At 46.5% G+C, this 16,966-nt stretch overlaps 2 protein-coding genes across 5 annotated transcripts in view; one reads left to right on the plus strand and one right to left on the minus strand.

The window, feature by feature from the left end:
• tmem117 (transmembrane protein 117) overlaps nt 1-16,966 on the plus strand; it is a 47,516-nt gene that overhangs the window by 12,273 nt on the left and 18,277 nt on the right. For all 4 annotated transcript variants that reach the window (XM_076267883.1, XM_076267862.1, XM_076267876.1 and 1 more), the window contains exon 3: nt 9,855-9,987. In XM_076267883.1, coding sequence (XP_076123998.1) covers nt 9,855-9,987 — 133 coding nt within the window. The remainder of the gene's footprint in view (nt 1-9,854; nt 9,988-16,966) is intronic.
• On the minus strand, nt 2,732-5,039 carry LOC143109592 (P2Y purinoceptor 1-like). Its single transcript, XM_076272370.1, has 2 exons — nt 5,000-5,039; nt 2,732-3,852 (listed from the first exon to the last, which is right to left on the minus strand). Exons 1-2 carry the CDS (start codon nt 5,037-5,039, stop codon nt 2,732-2,734), a joined length of 1,161 nt encoding a protein of 386 aa, XP_076128485.1.

Consider the following 16,966-nt stretch of genomic DNA (forward strand, 5'->3'; position numbering starts at 1 on the left):
AGTACCAATGGAATGGATGAGGAGATGTTATCGAATGAGAGTCCCACTCGAGTTCAGTTAAAGCTTTATGTTTTTGTGTAGGCCTTACAGAAAGGCAAACAAGAGAAAAGCAAACTAATGTGTGAGGAAATAGGCAATATAGGGTTCAACGTCAAAAAAATTGATACAAAAGCCAGCCAGCCAGCCAGCCAGCCAGCCCAGCCAGCCAGCCAGCCCAGCCAGCCCAGCCGGATCTGCCCCATCCTCTCTGGGCCCTTAGGGGAAAGATGGACGCACTACTCGCCTTATGTTGCATGCTAAGCTTTACTTCAGCCATATGTTTATGAGCACCTCGTATGTGCAAGGCAGCTTTGGTCAAATGTATTCACCTGTCATGCTATTCAGGGTGTTGTGCCGTAATGTTGTAAGAGAGTCTGTGGACTTCCCACCAAAAAGTACAGCTATCACTTGGCATCTTAATTCACCAATCACCTTTGCTGTCTGATTGGGAGTAGTGAAGGCATTGGCACATGACTGAAAGACAAAATCTCCTCTTCTGGAATGCTGTCTTTAGCTGAAACCAAAGATCCTAGAGATTAAAGTTGACATGATATTTCAACTTTATTCTCAATTGTTGTGTTTAATGTTGACATGTCGACTTTAAACGACATGTTGGGTTTGGCTTCTCATCATGGCAAAAATATTTGTTTTCTTCATGTGTGGCCCTAATAGTCTGTCCTATGCATGTGACTGAACTGACAGAAAATCGTGAAAAAAAAGTAGAATGAAATGTCTATCGTTCTCTATGCTTGAAGTAGACTGAATTGGCAGCATGGTTGGAAAGTTGTGGAAAAAGAGGGACTAATTACAATTCAATAGATTATAATTAATTCATGACCTCTTGTTATGCCACAACCATCTTTTAAGGGTGGCATGATTTAATGAAGGATTGTGTGACATATATGATTTAGTGACCTCTAAATCTGATTAAACACAGATATATCTGCTTCAGATATAGCCAAAATTAGCTTCTGGTGGCCATCTTTGGTGCCATCTTGAAAATGACAAGTCTTTGAAAATGATGAACTAATACTTTAGTCTGACATATATGAATCAGTGACCTCTAAATCTGATTAAACACGAAAAACACTTTCCTAGGCTGAATAATGCGTCAGATATAGCCAAAATTAGCTTCTGGTGGCCATCTTGGACGCCATCTTGAAAATTATAAATCTTTGAAAATGATGAACTGATACTTTAGTGTGACATATATGATTCAGTGACCGCTAAATCTGATTAAACATGAAAAACACTTTCCTAGGCTGAATAATGCGTCAGATATAGCCAAAATTAGCTTCTGGTGGCCATCTTGGACGCCATCTTGAAAATGACCCCTTTACTGGGGTCAGATTTTACTAGATTTTTATTATGTTATTAAGTACATCTAAAGGTATCATAATCAGTTGAAATGATATGTATCAATTTTTTTGAGGTTAGGTGTCTTTTTTCATATATTGACCCGCCTAAAAGGAAATGGCCTTTTTAGCTGTTTTTATTTGAGGGGGTGATGACTGATAGCCGCAGCTCTGTGCTTTTGTCCTTATCGGGGTCATAAATAGCTGGGTGAGCGAGCGTCAGCGGGCAGGCAGAGGCCGCGACTGTGTGGCTGTTCTCACCCTCGCCTCCCCCTGATGCGTCCCCACGGCGCGGGCTGTAAATACCCCTGTCTCCCGGAGGAGCCCGCGGCGACAGCGACACCTCCACTGCCTGATTTATCACTGCAGCTCCGGCTCACTGTGGCACCCCTCTCGACCCCACGTTTGCTGGCCAGTCAGAGGTGGATGAAAACAGCAGGTCACGCAGCCCAGGGTTGGTAGCACTCTGCAGGCCTGTCCCCACTCACAGGCTGCGGGGGCGGGGGGTGGTGGTTGTCGATGGTTGGTGGGGGGGGGGGGGCAGCCCAGCCAGCCCAGCCAGCCCAGCCGGATCTGCCCCATCCTCTCTGGGCCCTTAGGGGAAAGATGGACGCACTACTCGCCTTATGTTGCATGCTAAGCTTTACTGCAGCCATATGTTTATGACCACCTCGTATGTGCAAGGCTGCTTTGGTCAAATGTATTCACCTGTCATGTTAGGAAAACATAGCATGTTTGAGTTTGGTTTTTTTTCAGAGTGCGTTTATGAATACATTTCATTTCTAAATTGTTTACTGTTAAATTTAACTATTGTATTGTTATTTGTATGTCGCTTTGGACAAAAGTGTCTGCCAAATCCCATAACCATAACCATAACATTTTCAAAACAGATCACTCTACATTTAATACGTTCTACATTTAATAAGAGCAGTGAGTCACATTTTATGTAATATTTTATGTAAGGTTACAGGAAACATGATTTCTAGTGTGTTTAATCATGCTGAATGCTGTAGTGAATACATGTGCTATTCCCCTTAACATGGTAAGGCCCATCCTGATCTCCAAAGAATAATACTCAATGCACAGTATAAAAATGTGATTTAAATATGATGTATGGAGGTGTCTGCATATAAAGAAGGGAAACGATTATCACAGCTTGCATCAGCATACAAGACATTCTTATAAGCTTGCAGGTGCTTTTTATATATAATATATATTTTTTGGCAAGAGGATATTTCATTTGCATTATATTCATTCATATAATTCTTTTGCATTGTATTTATGTGATTTGAGGTATTCTCAAGAGTTCATTTTCAATCGTCTCCACTTTGAGGTCATCATCCCTCAACCCCCACCCTCCTGCTGGCTCGGCTGCAGAGCCCAATGGGGGGTCCTCGTCCTCCTCCACCTTGTTCTTCCCCTCCTCTCGCCGATCTCCCGCGCCCGAGCCTCTGCAGCCTCTTCTGGAAGCGCTCGCTGGCGAGGATATAGAGCACAGGGTCCAGACAGCTACTGACGCTGCACATGGCCTCCAGGAACTCGTAGGCGGCATACAGCACGCCGGTGTTGGCCGAGGTCACCAGGCCTCGCACGCGCAGGAACACCAGCGCCACGATCATGATGTGGTACGGCACGAAGGACACCATGAACACCAGCAGTGCCGCCGTGATGAGCAGCAGCGGCTTGCCCGTGACCGAGCGCCCGCGCTTTGGATCTCCTCCCCGCTGCTGCGGCCGCCGCCGACCGGGCAGCCCCCAGATGGCCCGCACGGTTTCCGTGTAGAAGCCTAGCATGGCGCCGAAGGGCAGCACGAAGCCCACGAGCGTGCGCACCAGCGAGATGGTCTTGACATACTCGAACGGGCCCTGGATGTGGTCCATGCAGACGGTGACGTTGCCGGGCCGCCTCACGCCAAACGTGACGAACAGGTCCGGGATGGAGCCCAGCAGCAGCAGCGCCCAGGTCGTGCCGGATAAGAGCCGCGCCCGGCCCACGTCCCACCAGCCCAGCGAGCGGATGGGGTGCACCGTGCCCACGTAGCGGTCGAAGCTGACCAGCGTCAGGAAGAAGATGCTGCCGTAGATGTTGACGTTGAAGGACATCTTCTTGAGCTGGCAGAAGGTGTGGATGCCGCGCAGGTAGGGCCGCTGCAGCGTGAAGTAGATGTTGAACGGCAGGATGAGCAGCCAGGCCGTGTCGCACAGCGCCAGGTTCAGCAGGAACACCGTGCCCGGCGTGGCCGTCTTGCGGAAGCAGCTGAAGGCCATCAGGGCGGCGATGTTGCCCACGATGCCCACGGGCAGCGCAAAAGAGAAGAGCACCAGCAGGATGTAGCAGTACCACTGACCACTCATGAACTGGCTGCAGAAGGGATAGGAGTCGTTTAGAAACTCCAAGAAGGGTTCCCCTTCTGGAGCAGGAGAAAGAGCAACAGAGCCGTTATAGATAGACAAGCAAGCTTTCAGAAGGCTTATTTTTAAAGTGTCTATGTACCGCTACCTATATTATGGGTATGTATGTACAGTATGTGAGACTGTATGTCATATCTGCGTCAATTTCCCTTGTGGATGTAATATAATGACTCTTATCTATCTGTAGGGAATGTCCTTGATATTTTAGTGACATTCAGAACAGTGGTACATATTGAGTATTAAATCTATTCAAATTATTGTTTCCTGGATGGACACTTCCAAAGAGTTAGTGCGCATTTTGTTTTCAAAAGATTTGATTGACTTCATTGACATCATTGGTCATTGTTTCCTTGTTTGATAAGGCCAGAAAGGACTGTGGATTTATGGCTTGTTTTTGAAAACCTTTTCATTCATCCAATATCACGAGTGTCTCCAGGAAGCAACTGACTGATTTGCAAACTCTTAATATTGATTCAAGGGTTCAGTTGTTGATACAGCTTTTTCAATTGTGGTGGTCTTTGTGTAAATTCAATCACAGCTTGCAGTTTCTGTTTACTGGACTAGCATGATGGTGCTGCCTATGTCTGCTTCTCCGAGTGCTTAATGCTTTATCTAAATAGGTCTCATTGCCCTGAGTCCTCAGGGTCTTGTTCACAAACAAGGTTTTGGGTTTAAAAATGCCAACAGTATCAACAGATCAATGCTAATTTTCTTGTTGATAATGTTGAGTAAAGACCAGAAATAAGTAACGTTAATGAGTTTTCTCTACCTTCAATCTGCCTTAAACAATTTGGGAAAAGTTGGTTCTTATAATAGAAAACACAACAGAAAGTAACATTAAAGAGGCAAAAATGTTTAAATCCTAAACCCACCAAAATGGTTGTCAAACGCATTTTTACATCAGATCGTATTGTCTTAGCTCTTTTTTACTTTAGTCTAAATTAGTTTGCATTTGTATCTCTTCGTATCATCTGAGTGTATGTGTAATGCTAGCAAGCACTTCAGTTATGGGGGGGATAGGGGGGTTGTTACCCCACCAATAATCAAAACCAGTCAATACAACCCCCATAAATCATAAATATTAACTGTTCTAGAACATGTAAAGTGGTCCCAACCCCCTACAATTTTTAGCCCAAGGTTCTGCCATTGGATGCTAGGTGTGTGTGGGTTTGTGTGGATGGCCGAGGCACTTACCTTTCTTGTGGAGGGAGGCGTTGAAGAGCAGAGAAAACATGATGGTGCAGTTGTGAGCTCCCTCTCTTGTTTGTCTGCACTGGGTTTCATCTGTCAATGCAGGGGCGTCCCCACACAAGCTATCTATGACTGTGACGTCTGTGACTGTGACGTCTTGTATATGTGTTGACCTGCTTATGCCAAAAGGACTTTGAGTCTGACCATGCAGCTGTCAGCCATTTAGAGTACCCTGGATTTGCAATCTCCTAATAATGTGTGTGATCAAAGTGTTATTGATCTTCTGTGTAAATGTAAATCAGGTTTCTCGCCCAAGTATGGAATTTGGTCTCTGCATTTATCCCATCCGTGAATTAGTGAACACACAGTGAGGTGAAGCACACACTAATCCCGGCGCAGTGAGCTGCCTGCTACAGCGGCACTCGGGGAGCAGTGAGGGGTTAGGTGCCTTGCTCAAGGGCACTTAAGCCGTTCCTACTGGTCGGGGATCGAACCGGCAACCCTTTCGGTTACAAGCCCGAAGCCCTAACCAGTAGGCCACAACTGCCCACATGCATCTGGTAGCCATTTAGAGTACCCTGGAGACAACCTTATGCTTTTAAAAATACCAATTTGCAATCTCCTAATAATGTGTGTGATCATAGAGTTATTGATCTTCTGTGTGTTGACAGATTTAGTTTCTAGGTAAATGCATATTCAGTTATGGATTAGCACTGAGAGCAATGTTGACAGCCTTATGGAGTTTAGCCGATGCATCACAATTATTGATCATATGATCATCAGGTTTTGAGCATGCAGTAGCTAATTCTGTAGTCAGCAGGGCTCAGCTTGACTTGTTATGCCCTATTATTCACCACTAGATGGAGACACTTTCCCATGTCTGAATTCAATTTCAAAGCTTCCCAGGCACATCACCTAGCATCCCTGGCACATAAGCACAGGCTTTGGCTCTTTTGTGATTCTTTGCCATGCTTTGTTTGCACACAGTGCTTACATTTGCAGATAAAACATTAAGACACACTCTTACCCCCATTACCACTGAATAATGGATGTTGTGCCCTGCAGTTGTATGCACATGTTAGACACAGAGTAAGAGAAACAGAGAGAGGGAGAGAGAGATGTGTAGTGTATATCTCACACACACACAGACACACACATCTCTCTACACCTCATCTCTCCCCATCGTTATTCCTCTCCCTGGCCTGACCTGCATTGTTTATTCTGTTGGGTGCAGTGCGGCTGACTGGAGGCAGAGGGCTGAATAATGTTGCTTTAGTTAGGTTAGGGCCCTGGTCTCCGGCACTGGAAGGAGGCCACCTTGTTCTGTTTTATTTGCTGGCTGGCTCTGTGTGTGTGTGTGTGTGTGTGTGGCCCCTGTGTTGTGCAGTGGCTGACTGAATCGAGCCTCAGATCTGCTGATACTTTCGACGCCGTGGCTGCTCCCATATTACAACCCCGGCCCCAACCTCGCCACTCAAGGCAATTAAGTTCAGCCATGCAAATCGATCCAATTACGCCAGCGAGATGGACCTCCGAACGACACAAAGGCTTCTCTACCTCTGCCGACACCTTCATCCAGTGCAGTAACATTTTCCATCTGAAGGAAGCTACATCCACCTTAAAAGTCCTTAGTAATGGATGACAGGTTAAGTGGTCATGATCACCGTAGAAGCAGAAGTGTAACAAGGAGACGTGTCATGCCATGCCAACTCATCAAACTGACGGAGTGTAGGCCTATGTAAATCACAGACTTCACTCAAAAGGTTTATCTGATCATGCCAAGATAAACCTTCAAAGCCGCACAATCGATAAGATATGGTGCATCCATGATGGAGTCCTGTCTGCATTAGGCCTGCTCTTTTACACTGAGAACCTCAGAGGGAGGGCCAGATTTAAGTCAGCATTAGCACAGCATGCTTTAACGAGGGGGGAAGCATGTACCTAGGATGACAGCCGGGGTCTATATCCTGTGGCGGTGCTTGAATGATAAGCACGGTACTCCCACAGCTTAGCTTAGCAGTGTTGTATGTACGCTCATGCACAATGCTAATGCTGGGTGATTTAGCTGGCTTGGCAGTGCAGGTCTAGCTAACGTCGGCGTAGCGCACAAAGCACCAGAATGCTAATGATAGGAGGTGTCGGAGGAGCGGCGAGGAGCTCATATGTGACGGAGTAATCCCTCTCTCGCCACTGTGCGGATCCACCTGCTCTCTGCTGGGACAGACTGGCTCAGCGCACCGAGTAGCACAGCGGTGCTAACGGCGGTGGAGCTGCGTTAGGCCTTTCGCGCTTCATGCAGTGTCTGCTCTCAAAATCAGTGTTATTTTAATGGATGTGGTCTATTTTTCTGTACTGGTTTTGTTCCAAGTCTTTTATGCTTCAGTGTCTCATACTTGAAGCAGCAAAGGGGTTTTGGTCTGAAACATTGCAAGCTACTTGTCTTTAGTTGGGTGCTCTGAGTCCGATCCAGATAACGCTGTGCATAGGCTACTTTGGATTTATCTGTCCCTCATATGGCCTCATATATATGCAGAATAAAAAAAAATAATATTCCGATGTTTAAGACGAATAGGGTTGACATGCAGCCTAGTGTAAGTATGTCAGTGTCATCCAGTCTAGGACCACTGTAAACCTGATAAAAGATCAGAGATGCATACTGTACAGTAGGCCTAGGCCTCTCCGTGGTTGTATACAGGGGACAGTATATCTGCCACCTGACAAAAAAAATGAAAGCAGGTGTAAATGACTGCCCTGTCAACTGAACATATTGCATTGTTCAAAACATTTATAAGTGGTGGGGAAAAACTATTTAATAAGGTTGTAAACCAGCTCCTCTGGGACTTAAAACATTCTTCATGAATCCTGAAGTGTCCTGCTGCTGCTTTATGGTGGGCAAACAAGGTGAGTATGACTGTGTGTGCAGAGCAGCGTGTGAGGCCATCTCACAGATGTCTCTGGCCAGGGCCCTTAATAGGAAAATAAATTGGCCAATTGTGGCCCCCGTCAGCTGCCCGCCGGCTGGCATGATGCATCCGTGCCGGGACGAGGCGTGGCACCAGGGGGCCATAACTCAAGCGCCAACCGCACCACTCGTGGCCAGAACGGGGAAGCGAGAGTCGCCTTTTTATGAATGGTGTGTGCATCTCAGTTCCTAAGTGCTCATAATAGGTGAATGTCAGAGGACCCACTTCATGTCAAGTATGGAATATTGTGCAATGAGGGGAAAGAACTTATGAGACTAAGCTTGTTTAAAACTTGAGTGGATGCAACAGGAGGCAAGACGAGCAGGACTAATCAAAATTCAAAAGTGCTTTTTTTTTTTTTTTTTGGAGAATGCAAATTGGTGCTTTTCAAACAGAGAGATATTTAAAAGCATAAGGTTGTCTCCAGGGCATTCTTAATGGTTGACAGATGCATGGTCAGACACAAAGTCATTTTGGCCTTTTCAAAATTGGTTTTCCCCTCTAAAAAAGTCCCTCGGACACAATGGCTATTGGAATTTCATCACGGTGCGGCATCTGATGTGTTTCCTTTGCTTTCCGAGTGACAGATGGACAGCCTAAATGACCAGCACTGAAAGAACAGGCCCCTCTCCGTCGGCAGGGTGCATCTGTGTGTTTATCAGGCAGTCCATTCTCTCTGTAATACCATTGTGTAACAAATGATGTGAAAACAACTATGAGCCTCATATGACTTTTTTTATAACATGCTATTACTGTGTTTGCTTCATTTTGCTTTTATTTTCATTCATGTTTCAATTGACATTCTTTGGATTAACAATCAGGTACTGATACTGAAGTAGCCTGGGACTGGAATGCTTTGGTGTCTCTGTACCGGTTGCTGTCTTCACCTGATAAAGTCTCACAAATGCCTACCTGCTGCTCAACAGAATGCAGACTAAATGAAACTGTACCCATGCATGAAATGGGTGTTTGAGTTTTCTACAGAGAATAATACCACTGTATAATAATATAATCTGAGTTGGCATATCACTAATGGCACATTATGGCGGACTAATAGACATTATCAGAACGTTTGCAAGGAAGGGATTACTTAGCATTCAATCCTCACAATTTTGCCGCATCACAGGAGAGTGGGAAGGACACAATTATGCATTCAGGGCAGGCGCCTGAATATCTGAATCAATCTCATGCTCTATTACTGCGATATCTCCCAGTAATTTGATTCAAAAGCAGAGACACAGAGAGAAGCACACACAGGTCATGAATGTCAAAGCAATCCTTCTAATAATGTGAAACTTCATAAAACGCAAGAACGCCGTTCTGACCTGATTGCTCGCAAAGAGAATGCCCGCCAAGACTGAAATTCACAGGCAACAGACTGCTTAACATGAATGGCACCAACTGGTAATTGGTCAATGTTGCACAGGAGTTAAGCGGTTCAGTCGTGAATGTCATGAATGTTAAACAAAACAAAATCATTACTCCCTCCCATCCCATCTCAGTTGTTTGCTCATTCAATCATACATTTATACAGGGCATAGCTGGAAAGATCAAAATGCTTTTTCTGTGGATAGATAAATTTGAGTTGCTTTCTGGAACTCGTATATTTGAGCAGTTTGAAAGCCCCCTGGCGGTTTAAGTGTCTAGACGCTGCCCAGTTGCAGATGCCAAAGCAACCCCTCCTCTTTCAAAGCTCAGCAGCTTCTCCTGATCATCATGTGGTGAACGCAACAGTAAATCTCTCCGTAGGGCTTTTATTGACAAGGATGCTTACACAGCCTTTCATCTGGGCCCATTCGCATCTCCGATCCCCACTGAGGTATCGATATGTGAACTATGTGAACGACAACTGGGTTTTAAGGGTTTCTAATGGCTCTCTCCTCTTTCCCCCGCAGGTCGATACCTGCGTCTGAAGATGTTCCGGGAGGACCATGGCTCCTGGATGACCATGTTCTTCAGCACCATCCTCTTCCTCTTTATCTTCTCCCACATCTACAACCTGCTCTTGCTGATGACGGGCGGCATGGGGTAAGGCTCAGCTCGAGCTGTCACGGGTTTGAACCGCTCTCTATTCTTTTTTTTTAAGTATATCTTTTGGGCTTTTTGCCTTTATTTGGACAGGACAGTGGAGAGTGAGACAGGAAGTAAGTGGGAGAGAGAGATTGGTTGGGATCAGGAAATGACCGCAGGTCGGATTCGAACCTGTGTCCCCGTGAGAGAGCTGTCTGGCTGCTGTTATCTCTGTGGTGTGGTTGCTCCGAGGTCAAACCTGCCTCCTTTGTCTGTAGTGAAATTCACCATTGCTTATCTCTCTGAATGTGGCCCATGGTTTCTCTTCAGGAGGGTGAGGTTGAGGGACATGCCTATTGCTTCCAAACAGCACATAACAACCTCTTCGCATTTCAGTGAACAAAGATACAAAAAGGAGTGCCCTCAGCCACTTGTGACATTGGTCCTACAATTCAGATGACACAGAGACTCATCATTTCTCACACGCAAATGGAAAGCGATTGGCTAGCTGTGATGAATACAACACATTCCATCAAGGTTGCTTTCGGTTACTAGGAAACGTAGCATCATTGAAGCCACTGACAGCGCTTCAATGAAGAAGATCCTCAACTGTTTTTCTTTTTTCTTTAACAGCTATCAATATAACGCTGAGCAGGGAGAAAAAAAAGACACAAAAAACAAATATGGCCTCTGTAGAAGCTGACAGCAGCCTTCTGCCATATATTACGAGATCTGTCTCATTTCACCTATGTCTCCTGCGCATAAAGCCACTATAAAATACGTCCATTACCACAGGGGTGGATGTGTGGGGAGATTACGTAGAGATGGGAGGGATATGGTTGCGTGATCGGCCCATCCCTCACGCCGGCCTGAGTCCTGACAGTGGCATCCATCACATCTGCCCTTGGTGGCTGGCTTAGGAACAGGTAACGCATGGCTGGGCACCGGCAGGAGAGAAAGGGGGCTTCCGGCTCAGGAGGGGGCGTGGGGCCGGCCTCGTGCAGTTGGGTGCTCTCATATCTGTTCTCAGTAGGTCGTCTGTCATCCTCGAGTAGAGTTTGCTAAGTTGTTGTCTGCTGGTCAGCTGTTTTGATAGTTTGGAATTCCAGAGTCCATTTTGTACTTTACATTGCTTCCATTGTTGGTTAAGATACTTTAAAGATCTTTAATTTGATGTGTTTTTGATGTCATCCATATTGATTGTTTGTTTATGTGATTGATTGTTATATAGTTAATAGTTTTGTTTTTAGGATGGAAATTACCCAAAGTATTATATCTTTTTGCCTCATGCTTGTTTCTTGTTGCTGCAATGATGAGCAAGTTTGAGGTGGTACGAGAGCTGAAGCTCATTCCACTGCTGAGGCTTATTTCTAGTTCCCCTGCTCTTTGCGTAGGGCCCATAGGTGGCGCTGTGGTACAGTGATATGCTGGCAACTCTCCTCAAAGCTGTGAGTGGATCCAGTGCTCCACTCAGTTCAGGGGCTAGTCTTATAGCTAATGCTTTTCCTAGTCTTGTGATTGGTTTGTTTAAACAATTCCTCTTGCTTCCTGTCTTGCTCTCTCTTGCGTGCATACACACAATCTCTCTCTCTCTGTCTCTCTCTGTCTCTCTCTCTCTCTCTCTCTCTCTCTTTTGCTCTCTCCTGACTCATCTCACTAACTCTCTCTCTCTCAATCTATCTCTCACTCACTCATTCACACACACACACACACACACACACACACACACACACACACACACACACACACACACACGCACACACACACCATCCATCCTATCAGCACTTCAGTGAGGACTCAGCTCAGCTCAGCTCTGCCACAAACAATTAGTGTTTACATCTGTGTTGACAGCAGACCTGTGAGAGGCCTGCGTGCTGTCTGTCGGCACACGCCCCACAAGCCGAGCTCCTGCGCGGGGCTGCCTGCCACGGGACTCACCGCAGCTCACGCTGCACCCACAGCAGGGCGGAGAGACTGCGTGGGGTGGGGTGGGGTGGGGTGGGGTGGAGGAGCGAGGAGGAAAGTCAAAGAGGTAGCAGGGGAGGGAATGGAGGAATGAGATGGAAGACAAAGAGGAAGAGAGAGAATGAATAAGAGAGTGGAGAGAATGACATGAAGGGTGTGTGTGTGTGTCTGTGTGTGTGTGTGTGTGAGAGAGAGAGAGGCTGGAGGGAGAGGAGAGGGAATTATTTTACCTCTTTTATTGCAGGAAAAAGCTTTTGATCTGTGCCCAGGTTTCGCCTCTCCCCCTCTCAACCCTTAAGATCATAGCTGGCTCTATCGTCAAGAAAAAGACAATTGTCCCTCGTAGCTGTGTTTCATTTCAGAGAGACGTTTTGTCTTTCAGTGCTGTATGTTACTGACTAATTGTATTCAGTTGAGTAGGTAATGATTTATCTTGCTTAATTACATGATGAAACAGTGCTTGAGTTGTAGGATTTTAAAATGAAGGCGTAGTGGTTATGATCATTACACGTAGCCATGGAGATGCCCCCCTATTCAGAGAGAAAGAGAAACTGTAAGCACTTTGAAGGCGCATGCTTTGTATTCATTTCACAGGAGTTTTTAGTGAATTGTTTCATAGTGAGTCTGAACCACTACATGTGTGCTTCTATAAAGCACAGAATGTAATATTAGTCCCTGAGTCAACTCTTAATGTTACCAGTGTTTATATTGGAAAGCTATAAACTATTGTTTTTCAATAACTTAGAATGAGATGAATCCTTCAGAAGTGTCAGGAGATAATTGCTTTTTAATATCCACAAAATAAAATAATTACAATCGAGATCAATATGAATTTCAATGAATGTACCTAGACGTCTCTCATATAAAAGCATTTAATCAATGCAATGGGACAGTCTACAGTTGCTTTAAGAGCTGTTTGCATCAGTTGCTTCTATGTGCTCCCATAACTCCTGTCTCTCCTGTGCGCTCCTGTGATCTCCCCTTTCCCCCCTCCTGTTACCACTTTCTACTTCCTGTGTGTGTGTGTATGTGTATGTGTGTGTGTATGTGTGTATGTGTGTATGTGTGTGTGTGTGTGTGTGTGTGTGTGTGTGTGTGTGTGTGTGTGTGTAGGGGGTGTCTCTCACCTGCTGCCTCTCTGCTCAGACTCTCTCCACTCTCCCATCTGTCGCTGCTGCGTCTCATTGATATTCTTTTATTTTCTCTGACCTTTCAGTTGACTGCCCGCTTTATTCACGACCCACGGCCGACCTCACTCAGCGTCGCGCCCGTTGCCCGACTATTCACCCAGACAAATTTGTGAGAAAATAGAGTATCTGGCAGGTTCACTGTAGTGATTTTTCCCTCTGACCGCGACACAGCCGCCACCTAGGCTTTAGGAGGCTGTGGAGAAAATGCTTGAGGACTGCCTGCGTGAGGAGCCTGAGGTAGACCAGGACAGGAGCAGTCTGGATGAGCCACAGGCTAATTAGCCTAGCTAAAACGACACTATGTTAGCCTGCTTAACACCAGACCCACTCTATCTCAAATCTCAATTGAGATAGAGTGGGTCTGGAAAGGTTTAATTTACTTGCGGCTTCCAGGGGCGTAACCAGCAGTGAAATTAAACTTAAATTGGTGCATTACACTCTTACCACTCGTTACAGAAGTGCAGCAATCAAATCTTTCTTAAAGATTAAACAAAGATTTTAAATGCAGTTGTTTACTCAATTTCAAAGAAAATACACGTCCATATCTGTTTAACCCTGTCGCCATCAGCGCAGCCATTGGTTGTGTTAAATGCACTACTCTATCTGTCATAATATAATGCCACTCTATGCCGGATAAGCGATTGTGATTGGTTCCTGGGTTGCATGGGCCCATATGAAGTGTGTTATACCTCATCTCCCTCTACGGTTTTATACTGAGCTGTATCTTTCATCTGTTGGCTGGCTTGCAACACCACAATCTGATCCAAGTGTTCATGATTTGGGCTTATAGCTGATCCAAACATTTGTCAATATAATTGGGATCAATGCTCATTAGCTACGCATCGAGCCCAATTTGTGGCATTGGAACATTTCCAGACCACAGCAGAAACAACGAGTGTGAGATTGGCAGAGATTAGCAAGCCACCAACTAAAGGTTACGAGGCAAACCCACTGTGGTGTATCACAGACGCACACACACACACACACACACACACACACACACACACACACACACACACACACACACACACACACACGCACATACACACACACACACACACATACACACACATACACACACACTTTGCCCATTGGCCATTCACATGCTCTCAAATGTTGAAAAACAACAGTTAATCATATACTGTGTAGACCTATTACTCTCCCACACACACACACACTGTAAACACACAGGGACAAACATGTACTTATTAGCAAATGACATATCGTTGCCATTTGTATGATAATACAACAGTCATATGGGGGGGGGGGGGCTGTTAGAACTGGGAAGCCTACTCGAGTGGGCCTCGCCTCTCCCAGCGCTGTCCCGTCATCTTGTGGCACCATCATGAGCATAAATCAGCCCCTAATTAAGCAGTGTTATTTAATTAAGGCTGCCCGCCGCACTGAGCACTCATTAATCACGCCCAATTTGGAGGGAAGTCGTTGGACGGGAGGGGTGGAGAGGGAGAGGGACACGTGTGTGTGTGTGTGTGTGTGTTGTGTGTGCGCGTGTGTGTGTGTCAGTGTGTGTGGTGGTGGCGTGTCGGGCTTTGTGAGATCTGTGTGTGTGTGTGTTTGTGTATGTGTGTGAGCGTGTGCATGTGAGAGTCTTTGTGTGTGTGTGTGTGTGTGTGTGTGTGTGTGGAGGTAAGGGGGACGTGAGAGAGAGTGGGGTAGGGGTGGTCTTCTGGGAGCCCCTGTCACAGCTGCAGCAAGACAGAGGGGCTGGTGGGACTGGGCAGAGCTGCTTTTGTGTCCTCCACTCCGGGCAGACATCTGAAGGGCAGGAAGGAGGGAGGGAGGGAGCGAAGGAGGGAGGGAGGGAGAGAGGGAGGGATGGAGGCAGGCAGGGAGGTGGTGGAGAGCAGTCCTGAGCTCTCTCTGAGCTGGGCTTTGGCCCAGTGGCACATTGTTTGGCTGCAGCCCCATTCCCCTCTGTCCACCGCCATGCCTGTCATTCAGCCGCACACACACATCTGAGCTGGACTAATGTGCCGGATCGGCAGATTTCATGGTGGGGGTGGAGGTGTGGGGTGTGGAAGGTTGTGCCCTGGGAGGGGGTTGGTGCTGGCTTGGTGTGGGAGTAACAGTGAAGAGCAGCACGTCTACTCTGGCTAGAGGTGCAGGGTGCTGATGGAGAGTGCAGTGCAGGCGGTTTGACTCTGCTGATCACCTGATGGCCTGTTTTCTCTCCCATTTCTGTACACAAACAGACTCACATCCACACACGCACATGCTGGTCCCCTGACTCTCAAAACTGATATAGTAACAGACTGACACAGACAAATGCACACACACACAGACAGACAGACAAATACCCACCTAGGAGAGCCACGTCTGTGTCACTTCATAAATTGATATTGCCTCTCTTTCTCTCTCTCTCTCTTTCTCTCACACACACACACACTCACGCACACTCACATACTCATACACTTACACACACAAGCTCTGGCCAATCAGGAGAGCCGTGTCCTATCCTGTCAGAATTGATGTTGGAGCTGCGATGCTAGCGGTGCGGGACGACAGATGGTTTTCAGCTGCCAGTGCTGAGAATAGCAATGTCTCCAGTCCGCTGTGGATCGATACAGGATGTGTGAAAGGGCAAGCGCTGTTGGTCCGCAGCCCATCACTTTCCCCGCCATGGGGCCGCTGTCGCACTGCAGTTCAGAGGTCACCTGATAATATCAAGGAGGCTTTGAAGCCATGGCTCTGTCCCGGCCAGATATTGGGAGCTCCTGAAATGGAGCAACACGATGTAGGGAGAGGTGGCCGGCGACTTCACAGGGTCAGCGGATGCCTTGTGGACGACTGATGTCTGTGGGATGACAGCTGTGAAAGCCCAGTGGGAATTGTAAATGCACATGGCAGGGAATCTATAGGACTGACTCAGTATGCAAGTACAAAGAGGCTAGGTGTTAGTAGCCGGATATGTGTGGTGTGGCCTGCCCACACCGTGTGAAGGTGTAAGTGTGTGTGGGGGTGTGTGTGTGTGTGTGTGTGTGTGTGTGTGTGTGTGTGTGCGTGTGTGTGCGCACTTGTATATGTGTGGGTGGGGGTGTGTGTGCATTTTCTCCACTTCTTCACAGTTGACCACGGGCCCTAAACTCCTCAGTGACTCAGCACTGTCACTCAGTGCAGTTCTACCAGAGCTCTGAGGTATTTATATGGAGCCTCACTCGTCCACCGTCATCACTGCATGAAGTACAATTCATAAGATTATATACTTTAGATACCACACACATCAGCACCGTGAAAACTGACATCATTTTTATGACATTATATTTTCTACCTCACACTTTGTGGTCCAGTTTTATATTATGTTTTCTTGTAATAATATAAAACTATACAACTAGGTTCACACTGATTTGCACAGTGCTTGGGGATCCAACTGCAGAGATCTAAATGTTACCTGTTCTAGTTCAATAATAAGCTGGGTTAATCCTTTAGCGGCAGAGTACGGCCAGATGAAATTTCACTCTTCCAACTATATGGAGTTGATATAATGGATTGATAAGGTCAGGAGAGCTGACCTCCTGTAGTTTATTACAATCAAAACTGGACTGGCTGTTTTTGTCAGCAGCATAGACACTTTTGGGGGCGTGTACTTTCTCAGCACATGCTTAATAGATAAGGGGGTTCTTTCCCCTGCGTGGCAACCTGCTGAGCTTCTGGAAGAGAAGCAATCGACATGAATCAGTCGAGCCTAGAGAGACAATACACAGACAGCCGTGTGGAGAAGGCCTGTCCCTCTAGAGGGAGTTGCTCCTTCTGCATACATATTCATGGGAACCACTCCGACCTTTGTGCCCCTCCTGAAGTAGCAACACTCACACTCTGTTTCC

Source organism: Alosa pseudoharengus, unplaced genomic scaffold, assembly GCF_046254945.1.
Source record: "Alosa pseudoharengus isolate Yale_2024_CS ecotype anadromous, Long Island Sound unplaced genomic scaffold, YU_APseudo_1.1 YU_APseudo_1.1_scf_10, whole genome shotgun sequence".
Classification (NCBI taxonomy): Eukaryota; Metazoa; Chordata; class Actinopteri; order Clupeiformes; family Clupeidae; genus Alosa; species Alosa pseudoharengus.